The sequence below is a fragment of the Physeter macrocephalus genome, chromosome 5 (assembly GCF_002837175.3).
Source record: "Physeter macrocephalus isolate SW-GA chromosome 5, ASM283717v5, whole genome shotgun sequence".
Taxonomy (NCBI): domain Eukaryota; kingdom Metazoa; phylum Chordata; class Mammalia; order Artiodactyla; family Physeteridae; genus Physeter; species Physeter macrocephalus.
Window position 1 is genome coordinate 1,390,895 of NC_041218.1, and position 22,365 is coordinate 1,413,259.

At 42.7% G+C, this 22,365-nt stretch overlaps 1 protein-coding gene across 6 annotated transcripts in view; it reads right to left on the reverse strand.

Moving 5' to 3' along the window:
- Positions 1-22,365, reverse strand: part of UBE3C (ubiquitin protein ligase E3C) — a 119,289-nt gene that overhangs the window by 40,834 nt on the left and 56,090 nt on the right. For 5 of the 6 annotated variants that reach the window (XM_024130940.3, XM_028489506.2, XM_024130928.3 and 2 more), the window contains 7 exons: positions 21,651-21,808; positions 21,259-21,491; positions 13,249-13,353; positions 11,112-11,199; positions 10,701-10,798; positions 9,763-9,895; positions 877-1,124 (listed from right to left, as the gene is read on the reverse strand). In XM_024130940.3, coding sequence (XP_023986708.1) covers positions 877-1,124; positions 9,763-9,895; positions 10,701-10,798; positions 11,112-11,199; positions 13,249-13,353; positions 21,259-21,491; positions 21,651-21,808 — 1,063 coding nt within the window. The remainder of the gene's footprint in view (positions 1-876; positions 1,125-9,762; positions 9,896-10,700; positions 10,799-11,111; positions 11,200-13,248; positions 13,354-21,258; positions 21,492-21,650; positions 21,809-22,365) is intronic. The other variant, XM_024130931.3, reaches the window with a different exon arrangement.

The window sequence follows — 22,365 nt, forward strand, 5'->3', positions numbered from 1 at the left end:
ACCCAGGGAGCAGGCACCAGCTCTGAACCAGGAAGGGGGCCTCCACCAGATAAAACCACGCAGTGCCCTGATCTCAGACGCCAGGCTCCAGAACTGTGAGAAGTCTATTTCTGTTGTCTGTAAGCCACCCAGTCTGTGGGATCTTGTTACAGCAGCCTGAACAGACTAAGGCCAGCACTGCTCTAGTTCAACAATAAGTGGGACTGGCCTCAGTGGGTACCTTCATCCTGTTCCTGACTTTAGTGGGAAGGTGTGCTTTGAAAGTTTCACCATTAACTAGGAAGTTTCCACTACGTCATATAACTAAATTTTCCTTTCATTTACAATAAAGGGTAAGGTGCGTTTGTACAGATGGTGTACACCGTCAGGTGTAACACTCTGGTCACTACAGCATTACCGTAATATCCTTAAGTGGCCAATTTTCAAGAATCTGCACACAACATATATAACACTTAAACTACACTGAATAACTATGGCCTTCCATCTCATAGCACTTTGAAAATTTTATAGAACCTTAAAAGAATCACTTTTAACACTGATTATCAACAAGAGCTACTGTGAAAAGACAAAATATTTACAGTACTCATACCTATGCTAGCAGATAAACAGAATTTTATCTGTATAAACAGAATTTTATATCATGCTTCCCATGTTTTCTACGCCGTATCAATAATTTTTTAATGTACGTAACTGTGTATGAAATGTATAATGCTATAAAGCCGTTATTATGTAAGAAAACACAATTCAGGGGTTCATCAGAATTACTTAAGCAATTCGGAATAAAGCTCTTCAATGAAACAGATGGTAACCACACAGAAGCACCGAATTTCCACACCCCGTGGTCTGAGATCCGTTTTGACATAAAGTTTACTTTACCTTTCCAAGCATCCTGCCCAGGAAGTAGTAATGTCTGGCAAAGGACTCCCCCACAAGCATCTGGGCAGCTGGGTTGGGGTACAGCAGCCCTTCGTTAGTGGTCTTAAAGAAGCCCTGGTTGGGGTTAAACCCCGACTTCAGTAGTTCATTTAGAAACTCTCTGAAAATACCACCACCGTCAATGCCCGCTTCGTCCAGGCCATGCGCATTGAGTAAGTGCACACGGATCCGCTTTTTCAAATCAGGCTCTGTTAAGAGAGGGGGTGGGGCAAGCAGAAAATATTGTTTAAAAAGCAATAAAATAAGCTGGTATTAAAAGAAGTTAGGTAAGGGGAGCGAGAATATTAAAAATATTTTAATGCAAGACTTAAAAAATAATCAACGTTAAAAAGAGACAATGAGACAGACTGACCAGTATTTCCCTCAGGGCCTACAATGGGAAGAAGAGAGACGTTCCTTTGCCCTGATACTGACAGATCAAGAATGGAGTGAGGCGGAGGGAGGTGTGTTTAGCAGAAAATACAGTTATCCCACATATGCTAAAGGATGCAACAAACTCAAATACCAGGAGGAGGGGAATGGAACGGAGGACCTAAGGATAATACTGGAGCAGAGAGCTACTACCAAGAAAGGCAAAAGGGTAAATGAACAAAGCAGATGTCAATGAAGTTAACATTACAGAGACCTTTTGAAAGAGGCGAAGGACACGAGAGTCAGAACACCAGAATCTACATCAGTTAAAACGATGTTTGGCTGAAAAATGGGGGACATTTTTGGTTCCATAACGTGCCACAATGTGCAATTTTTAAGTTGCTTAAGTCTGCCTGACACGTGAGGGACGGGGCCGTCCTCGTAAGGACGGCACTGCAGAAGTAGGGACACCAGGCCCCGGACTCACTTGCAATGAATACAATAGCCTCCGACACAGGCTTCAGGGCGCAGGCCCCAAATACGGGCCAGCAGACGTGATTCTACCACAAGTCAAAACCAGGGGCTCCCTGGCTTAATCAGGGAACAGGTCTGACAAAGTGACTGACACGTCCTTCATCGTTTCCTACCAATGTCCTTCAGGCGCTCTGCACATCAAGAGCCGCAGGCGGAGGGCAACTGAACCCAGGTCGCAGGGCTGCACCCGGGTCCGCGCTGCAGCTGTCTTTCCGGCAGCGTGCAGTCGCCCACACGTATCTGACCCGAAGCATCGCAGGGGACAGGTGAGCTCTAGAAAACACCCCGGAAAGGGGTTTAACAGAATGTCGGTTCAGCTGAACCCCAGCACTGTTATGTGCGAGTGTCAGTACTGAGGTCGCAGGACCTGAGGTGTGGCTATTCTATACGACACTTCTAACAGGGCCGACAGTTCAACGTGTGGACCGAGGGCCGTGGCGCCTGCAAAGGAGAGCGCCGCCCACCCATCCTGCCACAGGAACAAAAGCTGCGCCCGGGGAGGTCTCCTCTAGGGCGGTGCAGTGCCCACACCTCCCTCAGGAGTAAACAGACCCAACCAGAGGCGGCGGCAGCGTCCTCTTGCGCTTGTGCTTGTGCGGGAATAACCACCGCTGACGTCTACCCTGAGCTGGCAGAACTCACGCCAGCAATTTCACATACGTTGATCACTTCCAACCCTTTAACAACCTCTGGGTTAAGAACATCCCCATTCTCGTGTGAGAAACCCAAGGACAGGGAAGGTTGAACGATTCACCCGAGGACATACAGCTGACATTGTAAAGGGTAGGGTTGTAATTTTAAAGCACGTCTATTACCTACAAAGCATAGGTTCTTTTCAACTAAAACACCTTCTTTCATTTTTAAAATGTGACTACACTTAAATGAAGAACATGCTTTGCACTGACGATTACATTCCACAGACAGTGTTACTTGCGTCTATTTTGATCAACACAATTAGCAAACACGTTCCCTCTCAAGGCCTAGGTAAAAGCAGGGGGAACCCCAAGCAGATAACTGTGGATCAACACAAAACTACGGGTGGCCTTCGTGGCCTTCCGTATACACCCCCTCAGTACTCCGTTTCCAGGATAAACTGGACGCGTTTACTTGCCACGCGCGGTTTTCCTCAAACTGAATGTCAACAGTTAGCAGCAGGCTCCTGAAAAACCCTAAGTGTAAAACCTTCCGTAAGTGGCGAACGCTCAGCCAAGGCCCGCCGCTAACCCTCTCGTTCAAACCGCAGCGCTAATCTTCGGGGGGCGGGGGGGTCTTTGTATCTCAGAGGCCCCGCGGCCACTCCCAGACATCACCTCCTCAACTGTGGCCAGAACTGAGGTTCTGTGGTTCCCTGAAGCTCATTTCTGTAAACAGCAATATACAATAGCACGATACTTTTAGAATCAAATCTAGTCTTCTAGGTATCTTGCCACTGCTTGATTCAAAAGACAGATGAACAGTATCTGCTTATACGGTAAGGTTGGGGCGGGGGGACCTAAGTCATATATTACAGTTGACCCTTGAAGAATTCAGAGCTTAGGGGCCCACACACAGGTGAAAATCCACGTGTAACGTTCGACTCCCCCAAAACTTAACTACTAATAGCCCACCGCTGACCAGAAGCCTTACCGACAACATAAACCGTCGATTAACACGTTTTGTATGGTATACATATTACATACTCTACTCTTACGATAAAGTGAGCTAGGAAAAGGAAAATGTTATCAAGAAAATCATAAGGAAGAGAAAACACATTCACAGTACTGTACTGTATTTATTGACTTGTCAAGTTTACATCACCTGCTTTCAAGATGAATCGCCTGGCTGTCAGTACCTACATCAACACCGTCTTACACGATACAAAACACTGTAGATGTTATACACATTACTAACGCTAGACATCAAAAATGAAAAGATAATGTGAAAATGAAATTCCCATTTGTTTACAGGTATAACGATTCATGCACTGATAACAAAGCATCAAGAATATGATTGCTGGGCTTCCCTGGTGGCGCAGCGGTTGAGAGTCCACCTAACGATGCGGGGGACGCGGGTTCGCGCCCCGGCCCGGGAAGACCCCACGTGCCGCGGAGCGGCCGGGCCCGTGAGCCACGGCCGCTGAGCCTGCGCGTCCGGAGCCTGTGCTCCGCGACGGGAGAGGCCACGGCGGTGAGAGGCCCGCGTAACAAAAAAAAAAAAAAAAAAAAAAAAAGAATATGATTGTTTATGGTAGCCTAGTCTATACACTAAAGAATGAATCCTTATAGAATGTTTACGGCATACACCATTACAGTCATATTCATAATACAGTATTGGTAACATTGTTACGTTTTTAAAAATCACACCTGTGATGAGAAGCTGATAAGCAGTTTCTCCAGTTACAAGAGAGAGGGAGGCATGCCGTATGGTGACATAACTTTGAAAGCAATGTTCTGGGAGTAAGAAAGCTAACACATTATTAAGTTTACAGTCAGTAGCGCTCACTTTGCACTTATGTAAGCACAGGCTGTCCACTTCAATACAAGCCCTGCGCACGATGGACACCTGGGTGACGATGATGATGACACAGAAATGTCTCACACGGTTCTCAGACTTTCCCAGGAAGACCCTCACGTACACAACGGCTAAGCTGTTCACTGTGCAGCGTGCCGATCACTCGCTGTGAGGTGGAAGTGGATCATCACAAAGGCCTCCGTCCTCCTCGTCCTCACGCTGATCAGGCCGAGGAGGAGGCAGTGGCAGGGGTCGGGGAGGTGGAAGGGGAGGCAGGAGGGGAGGCACATTTGGTGTAACTTGACGGGAAAAGATCATAATTTCTGCCTGACTTTTCTGCTCTTTTATTTCTCTAGAACGGTTTCTATACGGTACCCACCCTTCGTCCACTGTTTGCTTTAGTCTCAGTGCCCGTACCACACAAGGGGCCACGGCGTAGAAGTCAGGAGCGGCGTCGGACAGTGAGAACCCTCCTGCCAGGTGGCCTGCCGTCGGCTTGCTGCCGGGTGCTCTTCTTCTGCACCTTGTCCTCGCCATCGGCTGTGGTTCAGAGGCTCTCATCTCCACCCATTCGTCTTCTGTCAGCTCCACTCAGCTGGTGCCTACTAGCTCTTGCCTTTTTTCTCCAAGATCCGTATTTTGAAGGCCTTCACCCCACCTTTTCCCCCATATTTACAATCTCTCTCATGATTTCCTTGATTGGCTCTGACGTAAATCCTGTGAAGTCACGCGCAGCATCTGGACACTTTTCCCCGGCAGGACTGTGCTGTTTCTGGCTTGGTGGCTTTCAGGGCTCTTTCTGTAACAGCTACGGCATCATCAATGGTAGGGTCCTCTCAGACTCTCACGATGTTCTCTCTGCTGGGTCCTCTGACATCATGCGGACAAGCCTCTCCACGGAGCACCACGTGTAATGAGCCTGAAAGGTCCCTATGGCCCCCTGATCTACAGGCTGCATTAGAGATGTGTTTCGTGAGCCAGCAGACCACTTCTACACCTTCGGTGTTGAACTCATGGGTTTCTGGGTGGCTAAGGGCACTGCCAATATCAAAAGAACTGTAAAGGCCATCCCTTACCAGCAAGGTGCTTCCTGACGTCAAGGACAAGGCATCGATGGAACCAATCCAGAAAAAGGGCTCTCACTGCCCAGGCCTTCTTGTTGTCCAACCAGAAGACAGAGAGCTGGTGTTTATCTTTCCCCCAGAGGCTGGGGGTGAGCAGCTTTATAGATGAGGGCAGTCCCGACCATACACCCAACTGCACTCCTGGCCCTTCCTGCTTAAACGCCGGTGCCCACTTCTCTTCCTGACCACAAAATGTCCTTTGTGGCAGTTTCCCCCGAATGGGGCACTTCCACCTGCATTAAAAACCTGCCCAGGCAGAGACGTCCCTTCTCCTCAGCCATTTTCTTACAGCGTCTGGGAGCCCGTCTGCTGCCTGTTGGTGGGCAGATGCTGCTTCTGCTGTTATCCTGACAATTTTAAAGCCGCACTTCTTCCTAAAATTATCAAAACATCCTTTGCCGGCATTAAATTCTTCAGCTTTTGATCCTTCACCTTCCCTTTGCTTTAAGTTGTCATACAAGATACGAAGTAGCACTGTAACACACACTATTTTGAACAAACTGGAAATAAATTTTAGGGCTCTCTTGACAATTTTAAGGCTCTCCTGAAAACTCCTGACAATTTTTAAAGCAACATGGTTATCAGATGGTTTATTCTTTTTTTACGACCAGTAAGAGAAAGTAAATTTGAAAGTATGTAAGGGAAATGCAAACCTTTAACAAAACATACGGATATATTTTCTGAGTTTGAAAATTTTTTAGAAAAAGTAAATTAACTGCAAACATATCTGGCTTTTGTATAAATGAAATATGTAAACTTAAAATATTATGTTATGAAAATAATACATCACGGTTTCTTACTAATTTTCAATGACATCAATGTCATTGAAAATTAAACATTTAGAGAATTCATAAAACATGCACAGAAGAAAAAAAGTTGTCATATATAAAGACTTTACTTTTCCTCAAATCATATTAGAGTCTATAGATATGCCTTTCTTACAGCAATGCTGCACACATTCTCAATATGAGATAAAAAGGTATGTCACAAAAAGTACAAGGTTTTTGCACCTGCTGGTGTAGCTGCTGCCACAGCTTCACAAATTTCCTTTTCTTATTTTTTTTTTTTTTTTACAACGGTCCTCACGGTGGATTCATTTGTCTTGAAGTGGCAGTAACCAGAGCTGCAGGTACACATCAAACAGCCCAACGTTTTCTCGTAACGTCATGACTTTTCTCTGCTTCTTGGGAGCACGTCCAGCGTCACTAGCAGCACTTTGTGCTGGTCCCTGGTGTTAGCTAAGGTTCACAGGGTTGCACTAGACACAGGGAAAATACACGAGGACCGCAAGCGATCACTTTTTACTGGATTCGCGGTTTCCTGGAGGGGACGTGCTCAGGCGGAGGTGATGAGGGTCACGCTTGTCTCAAGGGGGTCCACACCACACTGAACTCAGTGCAGGAGCAACAAGAGGCGGCTAAGAGATCGTTAAAGCAGGACAGCGTGCGCTACAGGCACCTGCACGTTTGTTTACATTTCTCCTAACTGTGAAGGACGCCACACACCTTCTACAAGTGTTTCTGTAAGTTTTGATAAACTTTAACTTCTTATAATAGATCCGTGTATGCTTCTGACAGTAAATGATAAAACAGACTAGTATCTATCAATACGTATATTTTATGCACTCATGACATACCTTTTTCTTAATTTTTTCAGTATTTCTAGGTTACGCGGTTTATCTGCAAGTGTTTTTCTAATTGTTATAAATCTCCAAAAAGTTTGGCAGTCTATTTCTTGAAAAAAAATCTGCGTGAGTGGACCCGCACAGTTCAAACCTGCATTGTTCAAGGGTCAACTGTACTTTGATTTAACCCTATTATCACTTCTTCTTCAGAAAAACAATGTAATAAACCCTGCCCGTGAAGCAAAACGGAATCCAACCAACCAACACACAAGAGCACAAGTGAGGCTCTCAGGAATGGAGTCCGGAGCAGCTCAGAGCCAGCTCTAGCAAATCTCATCCCAGACAACGGATGACACCAAGAGCTCACTGTGACGTTAACCCTCACAACACTCCTGAGAGCAAATACAGTCACTTCTCCATAGTCTCCACAAGGAGAAATTAACATCCAACCCACGCTCTCACCCAGGTAAAATGCTGCCAGGCGGTGGCACGGTGGAAAGAGCGCGTGTGGCATCACCGTGCCAGGACCCGTGTCACTCTGCTTGCTTAGCTCCCTACTGCAACAAGAAGTCACTCCACTTCTCTGAGCTCCACCAGGTCAGTTCACTTGCCAGATGGGGCGAAACCCACACTTTAGAAAACTGTTCTGAGATGATATGAGATATAAGAACCCATAAAGAATGGATTTGCTTTAATGACTAGATGATGTATGGAATAATCCTATTAACTAATTATATGTAAATGATCAGTCAACGAAGCACTTCAAACCAATCTTCCATAAGTAAATTAAACATTCTGAGATGATATTTAATTCTACAATTTGCATAGCAAAATACCAAACAATTCTGACATATGGTTTAAAAATTCTTATTAAGGCCTGACTGAGAGAATACTTGTAAAGATTTAAGGCATTATAACATAAATATTGTAAGATTCTTCTAAAATCTTTAAACTCAATGAGATTATCAGCCTGCACAACTAGACAGCTGGAATGTGATTAACTTTTAAATCATTTTCAAGCTTAAGGATTCATTAGGAAATTTGGGGCTTATTATCACTGAGCAGTAATGTCTTAGTAATCTCCATGAAATAAAGTTAACTGAAAATCGCTGCTAAGCACATGTTCTCATTTTGGCTGAAGAGCTCATGGACAGACACTAGCCTGCAGGAAGCAGGACCTGCAGGAAGCCCAAGTCCACCAAGTGCAGAACAGAACCGGGTCGGCTGTGAACGTCCACGCCCTTCGCGGTGACCCAGCCTGGGAGGCACGGCTCCCAGGTTCTGGCTCACGCCCTGCATCTGAGGAAGCCCTCCAGCATCAAGCACATCCCAGCTCTTCTCTGAACACTGCCAGCCGTCTGCCAACTTATGACTCCGTTAGAGCTCTTGTCTTTCTTATTTACAATCACAAATTCAGCAAACATCTACTGAGCCCTAGCTAGCTGGGTGGGCTGAACAAGGATTCAGGATCCCATCTGAGACCGGGAGGGCCTCAGTCACGTGGGAGACACAGACACAGAAACTGCTAACACAGTAACACGTAACACAACACAACAGCTACTGTAATTGATTATGAAGGACTGTAGATCCCAGAGGGAGAACTTTTTTTTCCCCCCAAAATACGTTAGACTAGGTGTCAGGATACCTGATTTCTGCCCCACTCATACAGGAAGTTTTGAAAACACGACATCCTAGGCAACAGTAACCTGGTATAGGGGAGAGCTCACAGCCTGTGTCAGACTTGAGTTAAAACTCTGTCTCAGTCTGTGGTACTTGACCTCAGAGGGCAACGGCACAGATTAAATGACAAAACTAAGCTGGGCTAAAGACAAAAATTCTACACACAAAACCTGGAACAGAGTAGGGGAACAAGTGATGTTAGCGTTCCTCCACCGTTCCACAATATGACAAAATTAGCTCCTCATCTAAGAAGAAAGAAAAGTATTCAAAATGAGAGGTTTCGCTTTCCTAGAAAAAAATGAAATTACTCCCCTGCAAGAAAAGGCAACCGTTATTCGGTATCTGACAACCTGCCAGCACCTCCCAAAGACGTGAGCTGGAGCCTGCCAGGCTTTCGTTTTTAATACCTGCATTGATATAACACTGATTTAATGTAATATCATGGATACCATATTCTGAAGTTAAAATTATTAGTACATATATTAATAACACTAAAACTTTTAACACTGGGTGTCAAAGATTAACATAAGACAAAATGTGTCACTGACCTCTAAATGCTGTCCAAGTTATCGTTACAGTATAATTCTCTTTTATCTAATAGCAGTGTCATTGCAGCACCCTTCACCTTTGATAAAGAAATCTGGATCGCAATGGTGTTTATATTAGTGTATTTAACTTGGCTTACAATTTATGATGTTTACATAAATAGACTGTTATATACGACATTTTTAGAATCGTAGCTTTTTTGTCGACTGAATTTTAGAGACAGACATTTGGGGGAAATGGGGGCTTTTTGCCTTAAAAAACAAATCAATATTTGAAAGGCTTCTGTAGCAATAATTATTTGTTAATCTTAGAATTATTATTGATAATTTACATCCCCCAAGTCTGACCTACTACATTTGTTTTGAACAGTCATTACAGAACAAGACAATCAACACTAATTGTTTAATGATCACCTTTTTCTATAATGCCCCAGCCTCCCCCTGCCATATGTACACACACAGAGAGAATTATATATACCATTTTCTGGGGAAAGTTTGTCATAAGCATCTTCATAAATATAATTTCTTCTTATTGTGACATTAATTCCATCCAGAAATGGACCATCTCCTTGAACTTCTTGCTTATCTGCATAAATCAACCTTTGAAAGATCTAACAGAGGGGAAATTATAAGGTTACTTGAAAACAACAGATTTTTCGTTATAAACATAAGCTACCAAAAGGAAAAACTGCTAAATAAATCTTAACTTTAACTTCTGTATCTCCATAAACTCTGAAACAAATTTTAAAGGCCAAGGTATCAGATACTGATTTTATGCCTTATCAGTAAACGGGCGGTATTTATATATTTGTAATACTGTTCCTTTTCCCCACTTTACGACAGATTTTAAAAATCCCATGCTGTGTCATATTTTCAATATTTCCTTTTGGAAACCTTTTCTAAAGCTCCAAATGGTGGAGGGGAGAAGAGTAGCTTTGGAAAGCTGTACATGAACATCAGTAGGAATATCTCTATAGTGATAAAATTCAAGTAATTTTTTTATGCTAAAAATCCAGTAGAGGGCACACGGGAATTATGCCACACCATGTGTGTATGTGAGTGTGTATGTGTTTTAATGAAGAAATGTCAATAGCTTTAAATGTCCCTCCCGTGAAAAGCGGGCAGACCTAAAAAACACCCTCTTGAAGCCTTCACCTAAGTAGAGAAGTGTGGTAGTTTTTAGAAATTGCTAAATAAGTTGGTGAATACAAGCAAAACGTTTTTTCAAGAGGCATCTGATTGGATTATGCTTTCATAAATCATGGTCAGCTATGAACAATCTAATGAGAAAAACATCAATTGTTTAATCAGATAGGCACTAGGCAACTTTAGAGATTTTTTCCATTGGTGTTACTTTTTAACCCTGAGATGATATAAATAACCACAAAACACATGGAAAGAAACCAAATTCCATACCTTTACTCGCTCCTCAAACGGAACCACAAAGGGCAACTCTGTTAGGACGGCGAGCTGTCTCTCCTCAGACACAGACAGCGGCGGGGACTCCAGACCTACTGCAACACAGTTTAAAACCCTCGTTACTGTGTGTGCCTTCCTTTGCAGACTCACAAGGCTACACTCTGTGTGGTCCGATTTAAAGACACTCTGGAAAAAGCTGAACTACACACAGGGACAAAAAATCCACCCTGTGGTTTGCCAGGGGCCAGGGTAAGGCGTCGGCTACCACGGCATGAGGTGTTTGCTGGAACGATGAAAACTACTCTACCTGGCTGATCACAGACCGGTAGACTACAGAGCCAACTTCACAGTATGTGAACTACACCTCGATGAACTCGAGTTAAGAGAGCGAGGTCCCAGGGCACTCACCGTCCAGGGTGGACCGCAGGGGGCCGATCCTCCCCATTCGCCTGAACCTCCAAGCACTTCTGGACTCCGGGACGTAGAGCTGGGTGACCTGTGGGGACCAGACACCCTGCTGAGCCAGCCCTTCCCTGTGTCCCAGCACACACTTCTACCTTGCCTCATTCGCGCTGCACCGGGGTTTCACATTTATTCAGTTACACCCCTCTCTTCCATCTCCTGTCCTTTTCAGGAGACCTTTTCACAACCTCTCTCCTAGGCTGGCTGCTCTTTTACACTTATACTCTGTAATTATTTTTTGTAAGTACATTCCGGGGAAATCTCTACTTGTTCTATTTAACGATGTGTAATATGTGGACATAGTAAATCATCATAATATGACTGCTTTATGAAGAAAACATCACCCTTAAAAAATTAATTTCTCACTGTTACCAAATATTCACTCTCATAATTTTTTAAAAAATGGTCTGAATGAGCATCCAAATAAGGCTGGTATAGTATATACTGTCTCTGAATCCTCCTCATCTGTCAGGTCCCTTCAGCCCTTATTTCTGCCCTTGTGACTGTGATGAGGAAGCAGAAGCATTTGTCCTGGAACCTTCCCCATCGTGTGGATTTTGCTAATTGCAGCACCATGGTGTCATCATGTACTTCTAGCCCCTCCATTTCCTATAAATTCGTCGTTACATCTGGAAGTTTCACCAGGCTCGGTTTCCGGGAGAAACACTTCGGAGGTGGACGGTGTTCTCTCCTCGAGAGGCATGCGTGCTCAGCACCGTCGGTCGCAGGTCAGCGATGAGAGCAAGAACTTGTGGGAAAACAGCAGTCAGCTGTCAACAGGCACCAGACACACTGCTTGGCTCGGCTGACAGTCTCCCTGGAGCACAGCAGCAGCACAGATCCTCGTCTCCCAGGCCTCCGGCCCACGTCTCCACTGTACTTGAGTGGGGGGCCGACACCGAACTTCATCAGAGCAGGCAGGCTAGACACCTTCTTCACGTACCGTCAGCTGGAACACGTCCACGTCGAGAAGGCTCTCACAGCATCGACTCCATGGTTAGCCCACCAACAGTTCATAAAGGAAAGGCAGGCTGAAGGTGTGATTATTTCCTTCTTTCTACCAGTATTTAAAGTGAGGGTGGTCCCTTTGCATCCCACAAAGATGGCCAACGAGGTTCTTCTTCTTTTTAGCATCCTTACGAACTCACAGATTCAAACACACTCGACGGTTAGTCCTCTGCACCTACCCTGCTGGCGCTTGTGCCTCCACCTCTGGCTGCTAGAGCCCCCTGAGACGGCCCCCGGCCCTCACACAATCTCCCGTGGCCCCCGCTCTCAGGTGAAAGAACACGCCACCGTCTCGCGCACTTCCTCCCTGGACCTGCCACGAACCACTGCGCCGAGGACCCTTTCTTTTCGGTGGGAAATGTTTTAGAAACCCCAACGTGGGCCCCAGGGGCTTTCACTGCTACAAGACCTGCCACAGAATCTCAGCCTGGCCACTGGGCAGAGCTCAAGCCACATGCTTAACTCAAAGAGATAATACTCCATGCGGACAAAGCGATGCTTCTAAAACAGCCCTGTTTTCTTTAACATCTCTGTGATCTTGTTTCCTCCGTACCCACCACCCTCTGCCCCCAGCCCCAAGTTTCTGAGATGAATCCAGTCATGCGTTTCTCTGACAAACAACAATGAAAACACCTCATGCCCTTTGTTAATGTTATCTTAATTTATTTTGAAACAGATTATACTATTTAATCTACTTTAGATCTAGATCTTAGTAATATTCAAATTTCTCCGCCCCTTTAGAAAACCAGAAATAAGTTCCATCTCTTAAGTACTAAATATATACTGAAAATAACAATAAAAGCAAAAAATTTTTTTCAACCCCCCAAAGCCCCATTATGCTTCAATATACTTTGTGGTTAAGAGCAAATTAGGATTAACAACAAATGCAGGATGCATGTGGAAGCCAATGATATTCTACTAGGTGACCTAAGAGTTAGTAACACAAAAGTTTACTGTTAATATTTACTTACATAATAAGTTAAACAACTTTAAAGGATTTATTCTTCTCCCCCAAAAGATAAAAGCTGAAAAAATACGTTTAATGAAAAATATTTAAAAGATTTAAAAGTAACACCTTATCTGCTCTAATATCTTCTTGCTCTGACAGCCAGTGATTGGGAGGACAAAAATTTCTCCTCGCGTCTCTGGACTTCAACATTTTCACTAGATTGGTGATAACCTGAGAGGAAGAACAGGAACACGTCACACGCAGGCTCGGGAACTACGGCAACACTTCCGGTCAGGAGTGAGAGGCCACGGCACCGCTTCATCTCCGTGCCCGAGGACGCGGGCTTCCGTGGTGAAGAGCTGGCTTAGACCGTCACCAGGTCAGTCTGCAGAAAAGCGCCTCGTTCTGTGATTACAGGAGTTAGTTTTAGGTACAAAGCGGTTAATATCTACCGGCAAAGAGAGGAAAATTATTAACACAAATTTGTGCAAGGGCTGATTTCTTAAAAACCGCAAGGGAGCCAGTAATTAAGTTTTCAAACACAAACGGGGAAACGTATCAGCCCATTTGAGCTACAATAAAAGACATGTCCAAGTACAGCAATTTCCCTACGGTAAAACACATTTCTTATTTTTCTGAAAAACACTCTATTCAAGGCTGCTGGCAGCGGGGGAGGGGTGGGGGGTGGGAAGCTGTGTCCTAGACACACCTGTCAACCTTCCAAAAAGCCAGACGATTTCAGTATTTCCCTTACGCAAGCCTCTGGAATTGGGTCTGCGTCCCAGTGCGATTCCATGCAAGCTCAGCCTAACGTCCTTCAGAAAGCCTCCGCACGCGCTCCGGCTACCCAACCCCCCGCGTTATCATAGCCTAGTCCTTCACTGCTCTTTTCCCGATGAGCATCAGCCCCTCTCTGGCTGTGCGGTAAAGCCCCCCATGAACAGAACCCAAGTACCTACCTAGAAACCTAGCAGTTACCTGATGAAGGACAACTGTAGGATAAATTCTGTGATGTACGATTAAAGAGATCTTAATGGTGCTGTCTATTTAAAAAAGACATGAAGTTATACATTAAATAGAAATGTGTTTTGTAATAAACAAAGATAAACCAACACCAAGTTGTAAAACCAAAGTTTTAAACCTTTACAACCAGGAGTTGATCAGACAAATACTATGTAGTTCATGACTATGATGGTATTTTCTGAAAAAGTCAGCCAGGCTTCTGTACACACGGCCTCTAATTCAGTAAAATATAATTTGAATAAAGAACTAGGAAATGCCATTGTGTGTCCGACGGCAGTGGGTAGGAAAGGGTCCTTGGCTGGTATCTCAGCCACTATGACACCAACACCGGCTGGATGGTCTGCCCAGTGACAGAGAAAAAGTAATGCGTGAGCGCTTTGGCCACCCAGACAAAACCACATTAGCAAAAACCTCTCAGATCCGGAACACAGCTTGTACACTGGTGGATATCTCTTGCCAATTTAGCTGTGATGTCTACCCTGTGGTATTTTGAAGCCTATTGTAATACTATGGTACTGTCCTTTTTGAATCAGCGGAAACTAGCATAGGTAAACAGTCAGTTGCTCAGGGGTCAGGTTTCACACATGCAATGTTTTACGATGACTGATTTTAAGTGCAGCTGAGGTAGACTGAGAAAGGCCTAGTCTTTGGTTCTATCTGGTTAACTGCTGGTCATAAACAGAGTAAGGCCATTGACCTACGGCACCAACTCTGGGAATTCTCTCGGTACTGCTCTTCAAAAGAAAAGACGAGATCCCAGTAAGTTCATTCCATGTGCTCTCTGGGTCTGGGACAAATTCAGTCGGGTCCACAAAGGTCGCACCAACAGCTGCTCTTCCAGCAGTGGAGACTGAAGTACAGTCTTGTGGCAGGACGCACATTATGTCTTATCTCTCCTTTTACCTAACCAATTACATTGGTATTTTGAGTAAATTTGGATTTAATAGACATTGTACTGAAATTTACCCACAACACACCACAACTGTTGACAAAAGACGTGCTTTCTGACAAACACTTATGTGTGTTTATTTAATTGCACCCATTAACTTATGGCTCTCACACATCACCCCAGACTCTGGACACCATCCCCACTGCACACGCTCAAGCTCACAGCTGCCGAACCCCAACCACCTCCTGGTCTTCACCACGATCCAATCTATGCTGATGAGGACATTTCTTTTCTATAGGTCACAAACATTATCAAACTATCTAAGAGGTAATTAATGCCATAATTTACATTCCTCTTTTAAATTACTGTGAAATGAAACATTATAAAGTTTCAATATATGGCATTCCCTTTCATATTTTCATATTCTAAACATGAAAAAGAAGTAACATAAAATGTCCTATCCAAGTATCACTGATCCTCTTTCAAAAATATAGGAGAGAGAGAGGTGGGAAGGGAGGCACGGGGTGTGGGGGGAGAAAGGAGGAAAGCAGAAGGTACAAAGTGATGTGGGCCCGAAATACGGCAAGGAAGGGATGTCAACAGAAGGCACTGTGGAAAAAGCGTATCTTAATGAACTAAAGCTGACAGGAAAGAAAACCTGAAGACGAGCCCTAAATAGTACTGCCAGAGAAAATACAGGACACCTAGACAAAGTTGAATTCCAGATAAATTGTCAAATGAATTTTTTAGTATAAATATGACCCAAATATTGCTTTATTCAAAGTGTATGTCTCAAATATTGATTTTTAAAAAAGCATAAATGTATCCAAAATATTGCACAGGACATACCTGTATCTAAAATGCATCTGCTGTTTATCTGAAATCCAAATTTAACTGGGTGACACATATTTTTATGTGTTAAATCTGGCAATATGAGCCCTGGACCAATTCCCCAAATATTTTAGAAATGTCAGATCCCCTAAGACCATTCTTCTCCTTTAAACTATTTTTCTTCTAAGTTTTAGAGAAAAATACAAATTTTAAGTAACCATGAAAATTTTAACTGGATCCATTCTGTGATTTCAGAACACCTTTAAACACATTCCCTTTCTCTGCATTCATTTTCAGTATCACAAACTGCTAGAAATATTTGGTACTGAAGAAGCAAAGTTTACATAGGTAACCATTAAAAAACCATGTAAACTGACAAGAGTGTCACAGGTAAAGAAAACTGAAGTAACGATTTTACACTGGATCAATACACACGCCCAGTGTTGAGATCAAAAGACAGTTTCTCTTTCAGTTAATTTTATCAAATCTCCTCGCACAGGTATGCCTACTACAGAAGACAGGACCAGCACCGAGAGACTGGCAGGATTAACTTCAGTCATGGGGTGCAAGTCTGCAAACTGAGATCAGAGGTTACTAATATCTGCCCAAAGGGAATTCACCGCACAGTCAGGCCTGTGGGTCAACCCAGCTGCATTTCAGAACCCCCTGCTGACAAACACCCCAACGGGCACCACCAACAGCAACTAGAACTTAGTTCACCTGAGGTGAGCCCGTCAATAATTGTTAACTGATCCCCAGGAGATCGTGAAACACAGTGAGACTTGAGAACCAGTGTGCTAAGAAATATGAAATAAAACAGCAAACAAGCAGACGCTGGGATAACTACATGTACCTCACTCAATACACAGTTCTGGCAGACTTTAACAGTTATAAATAGAGTATAACAGTTATAAATATAGTCGTATTATATTTTACGTGATACGTTTAACTCTTGTCTCCCATGTCATCTTCCGCGCTGGATCTAAACTTTAATACTCAAAAACTAACAAAATTACTAAAGCAAATACTCAGAAATGCACAAAACTGTTATGCGTGTTTGATTATTCGCCACTGAAATAAAAAAGCAGGTGATACCAGGGACGTCCCTGGCAGTCCAGGGATTGGGACTCAGCGCTCTCACTGCTGAGGGCCAGGGTTCAATCCCTGGTCAGGGAACTAAGATCCCACGAGCCGCGCAGACAAAAGAAAAACAACAAAAAACAGAACAGGTGACCCCTACAAGCAGGTTTCCCTTAACCCCAATGTTAAAAGGACCAAGCAGATGACTGATTAGAAACACACAGATGACTCATAAAAATCACACCTGACAACGGTCCAAGTTAAAGATTTTAAATTAACACGCACTATTTCACAAGATTACTGTACGTATGAAACTTCACTGGCTATGATGATCACAAGAAAATCTTGACTAATGAACTTAGGGAAATAATCTTAAGCATTACATATATTACATCATAGAATAAATTTATATATATAAATAATAATATATCTGATGATGACTTAAAGCAGCGGATGTTCAACTATGATATTTCTGAATGGAGATCACTGATATTTAGCTTTATTATTGCAACAAAAATATACATATAGCCCAAATTTTGAAAGGCAACTGTAATAATCCCTTTTTATCTTAAATCTGGTATGTAAATTCGAACAGCTTAGGTAATTATTTTAAAACTTCAAAACAAAGCATAGGACACAGCACATAATTTATGGGTACCTAGGTGTGGTAAATGTGTGATGTGATAAATATACAATAAAGAATTTTTTAGATTTGGATTTCATAATGAAGAATATGTAAAAATGAAATACAGGGCTTCCCTGGTGGTGCAGTGGTTAAGAATCCGCCTGCCAATGCAAAGGACACGGGTTCGAGCCCTGGTCCAGGAAGATCCCATATGCCACGGAGTGACTAAGCCCACGTGCCACAACTACTGAAGCCCGCGCGCCTAGAGCCCGTGCTCCGCAACAAGAGAAGCCACTGCAACGAGAAGCCCACGCACCGCAACAAAGAGCATCTCCCCGGCTCGCCACAACTAGAGGAAGCCCGCGCGCGGCAACGAAGACCCAACACAGCCAAAAATAAATAAATAAATAATTTTTTTAAAAAATGAAATACAAGAACAACCAGTAAAGTACCAGCTCTTAAGATTATCATCTCACAAAAGGCCAGAATGACGATTTTCCTAGTGTAATCCAAAGGTCAGAATGACTTTAGCAGTTCTTTTTTCCATCCTGCGTACTCTTAGCTTTGTTCCAGCTCGACATCATCAGTTGAAAGTTTGTCTTTTTCATTATACAGTGATACTCAAAGAACAGGGACTCTGTCCGACTTCATTTATGATTCCCCAGCACAGGGTGGAGCCAATGTTCCGGGGATAAACACTGTGGGTGTTTAAATAACTGATAGTAACGACACCCTAGCCTATAAAAGTCATTAAGTGTAAGGATTCCTGCTATCAACATGACTATTTGTTAAAGTTGGTTTATTTTAAAAGTCAAAGTATTCTGCAGCATGTTTAAAACACAACAAAATTATTTCTTTAAGTCAAACACAGAGAAGGACACGGGGCAGCTCTGCCACCTCAAAGGGAGCCTGGGTTCGCCTCACTGGCCGACACTGACAGTTAATAGCGGCACGTTTCCGTTACAACGAGGCATTGCTGCGGCTTTCACAGTTTACTTTTTTAAAGAGTCTTTTCAAAACTGAAAAATGCAAACCAACCACCAGGAAAGTGAAACTCCCTCGTACTGCAGCCCTGTCTGTCTGTCCGGTGCACGCAGGTGAGGCAGGCGCGAGGCCTCCCTCCCGGTCCCTCCTTTCAGGCGGCTCCAGTTCAGTTTGGCAGCTGCACACAAAGGCACATCAAACAGGAGCTCCCATCGCCTCACAGGGCTAAAGCGATTATAGCTGTAAATTACACTTCAAGAGAAGTTTATAAATTTGATGAATGCATAAACTGTTTTAGCAGTGTCAATGCAGGGCTTGGAAACTGACCTCAATTCTTACAGTGACAAAGAAAGATGACTCCATCCACTTAAAAGTCTATGTTCTGTGACCAGCCCCCAGAGCCTCTCTCCGAAATTAGTCTGAGAGGACCATCAGGAGGCTGAAAAATGAAAATGGCTGGTGGTTGAAGGAGTCGGGTCTCATCGTGTGCAACTCTGTCAAAACCAACAGAAGGCAGGAAGTCACTGGCAAAACGCTACTACTTTCTTTGGCTGATTCTACCTTGAATCCTTCAGCTTAAATTTGACACTGAAATAGACATAAAATGCTAACCGTTTATTTTCATGCTTTTCAGAGGGACAATGGAGAGGAGCAGCTGCGTCCACATGCTGCCTCCCTCATCTACTAGCTATGTGACCTAATCTGTAAAATGGGGATAATTATAGTATCCTCCTCACAGAATTATTGCTTTACGTGAACTAATACATGTAAAGCCCTTAGAATATTGTCTGAAACAGAGCAACCACTGAGGGCTAAATTCTTATTATTTCATATTAAGGATAATTTTTTCTTAAAAGAAAAACTAACAGCAGCTGAATCCTTTCAAAGACTTGCCTTGATTTTGTTTTGTTTTGTTTTCTGGGCTCAGCTCAATAGCAGGCAGTACAAAAAAAAAAATCTTTTTCAAAGAACAGGAATCTCATTCAGAAACTTGTCTTCAAACAAGTCTGTTCTAAACTCAGAAGATCTTTATAACAACTCAATTTCAAACCTAAGACAATCCTGTTCCAAAAAAAGGTGAACTTTTACCCTAATTCTTAAAAAAAAAAAAAAAAATCCTCAATCCTTAATAAAGGGGTGATGAGTCATTTTGAGGCATAAGAAAAAATTCACTACAAAATTTTCATTCAATGGTTAAGCAAAATAAAATAGGACCAGGGAAAAAACCACCTTATACAGCTTTATTAAATTCAGATGTTTCTGGGTCCTAAAGATAAGCCTGTCATATGAAAATTATGAAATTCTGTATAGGTGCTATAAAATAATGAAATTATCTGATACTGTACACAAAACCTGATAACATACATAATGGAAAGTTTTACTAACAAAGATCCCAGAGTTTAATTAAATACTTAAAAGAAAAACATACATGCTACCATTAATACCCATATCCAGGAAAAGCTTACATAAGAATCACAAGTTTTAAATGGGCGATATAGCTTATTTTTAACTTAGAAAAGATGCAAGTGTCAGTCTTTAAGCAAGGATATATTACAGGGCTCAACAAGTGACCCTAAAAGTTTACTTAGAAATATAGAGATAGGTAATTAAAATAAATTGTGCAAACATACATCACATCACTGGGCAGAAATCACAGATTCAACGACGCGTGAGCGTGAGCGCTGTGTTCAGCGCGAGCAAAACACTCTCAGTTACTCTCACTGCTACTAGCGCTCGTAAGTGAGATGTGTTGTGAAATCGGGCAGAACAACGGGCGGGCAGAGCCTATCGGGTGCTCGTAGGATGAATAAGCAGTCCTTAATTAGCCCATCAGGTTAAGTGCAAGCATTAATGGGGCTTTCCTAAAGTCTAGCTTGACATCTTTCTCCAAACATGGCCAAGAAGAAAGTTCCATTAGCAATATTAATACAAGCTTAGTTGATCATTTTCATTCAATTAACTTCTTTCAATTAAATAGATAGCTTGACAAAAGCAGTGATAAAAGACCTAAAGGGACGGCTGATGACTCCAACCGCACATTAGCGGGCGAGAGGTCGCCCGTATTAAACGGACTGTAAATCTAGCCTTCAATTTGGAAAATGCGTTCCTTCTGCTCTCACTCCTTTAATGAGCGATTTTAGCTGACTAGATGTGTTTGCTGCAGAAATTTCATGGGAAGTCAAGCACCCTTTTTCTTTTCTTTTTTTCTACCCCAGTAGTTCCATTCTCAGTGGTGGTGGTTTCCTGACAACATTCCAGCCACGGTAGGTAACGCATAACTTCTCTTTCTGCATGGTTAAAAATGAAGATATTTTAAAATAATTTATACTCAACTTGCACTAAGTTAATGATCTTATTCTACCTTTGTTACTCAATTTCTTAAAAGATTAAATACATAAAATCTGTACGAGATTTTTTAGCGAAAATAAAACTGAAAACATTAAAAAATTTTTGACTATACATCACCTTGTCATTGGAAGTACTTGGGGCAATTTATAACAGATACATGTAACAATGTAAAAACAAGGCTTTAAAAGGAGGCAAATGTAAAATGAAAATGACTTTTCTTAAAAGTTTTTCAAACTAACAATTATGCCTGAAACCAAGCTGGATTTCTAGTCTTCTAAAATGAGTCAATTCAAAAAAAATCTGAGGTTAAACATTATTTAACCTCAGTAAACAAAAATACTCATATACTCATTACCTTAAATAACTGAATCCATCGTTTCTGTTCCATCTGTATACATTGTTGCATTTCAGAATTAGTAGTAACTCCAATACTTTGAAATGCTGTAATATATTCTTCTCGAACTTCTGGTTTTATTTCTGGATAAGCCAACTTGATGATCCCTAAGCACGCATCTCGAAGGCATCGAGACAGCATTATCAGCTCTTCTAAAGTAAAAGGCATCATTGATGATTGTCTCTGACCTACAACTGAAAAACATAATCCAAGTTTCTATCATATTTGGGTTTTTTTTTTTTTTCATTTCTTAACACACACTGAAAGACTTAAAAGGCTTAACACTTTTCTATCACCTATGAAAATGGACAGGCCACGAGGCCAGCAGCAAACCAATTCCTCAAAATTCTTACCTTCTATGGGGTCACCAAAGAACTCATTATCATGTATGGAAATCAGTGAATGACTAAACAGGGAGCTGAAAAGGTAAAAGAGCGGGATGATTCTACTCGAATCTTCAAAAGACATAGGGGAGCCCCTCGATATCACCTGAAGCAACGGTACCGCGGACCTAGAGTTGGGAAAAAAGAGAAAAAAACCACAATGATTTAGTTTGGGAACAAATTCAGACATGACATCAGACAAATATAATCAGGGAAAATAATGTTTACATTAGCAATTAAACTACTTCCAGGGGAGGCAAAGTCATTCTAACAATACAGGTTAACAAATAACATGAATTAAAGAACAGGACACCAAGCCACCACTATTAATGCTCCTGCTACTATCTTCAGCTGGATAAACTTAGAAATTTGAGAGTGAACCAGTGGTCCCAAGGTTCACTGGAAGAACAGAGAGTAAGTAACGGCACTCTTAAAGACACACACTTTCCTTTTATGTTGAAAACCACGCCCTTTCCCCTCTACAAAGGCAGATGGGTCTGGTCTCATGAAAAATTTATCCAGCCACTTACATTTAGGAACATTCAAAACAGTTAAATGTTGAGCCCAAATCAGAACCTTCAGGCTGTCTCCCCTTTAGAGACTGGGCCTTGTTTCCACCTACCAGACCCGTTACTGTTACTGGTTACTGCTCCCACTTTTTTTACGAGGAGTCCCGAGACCACCT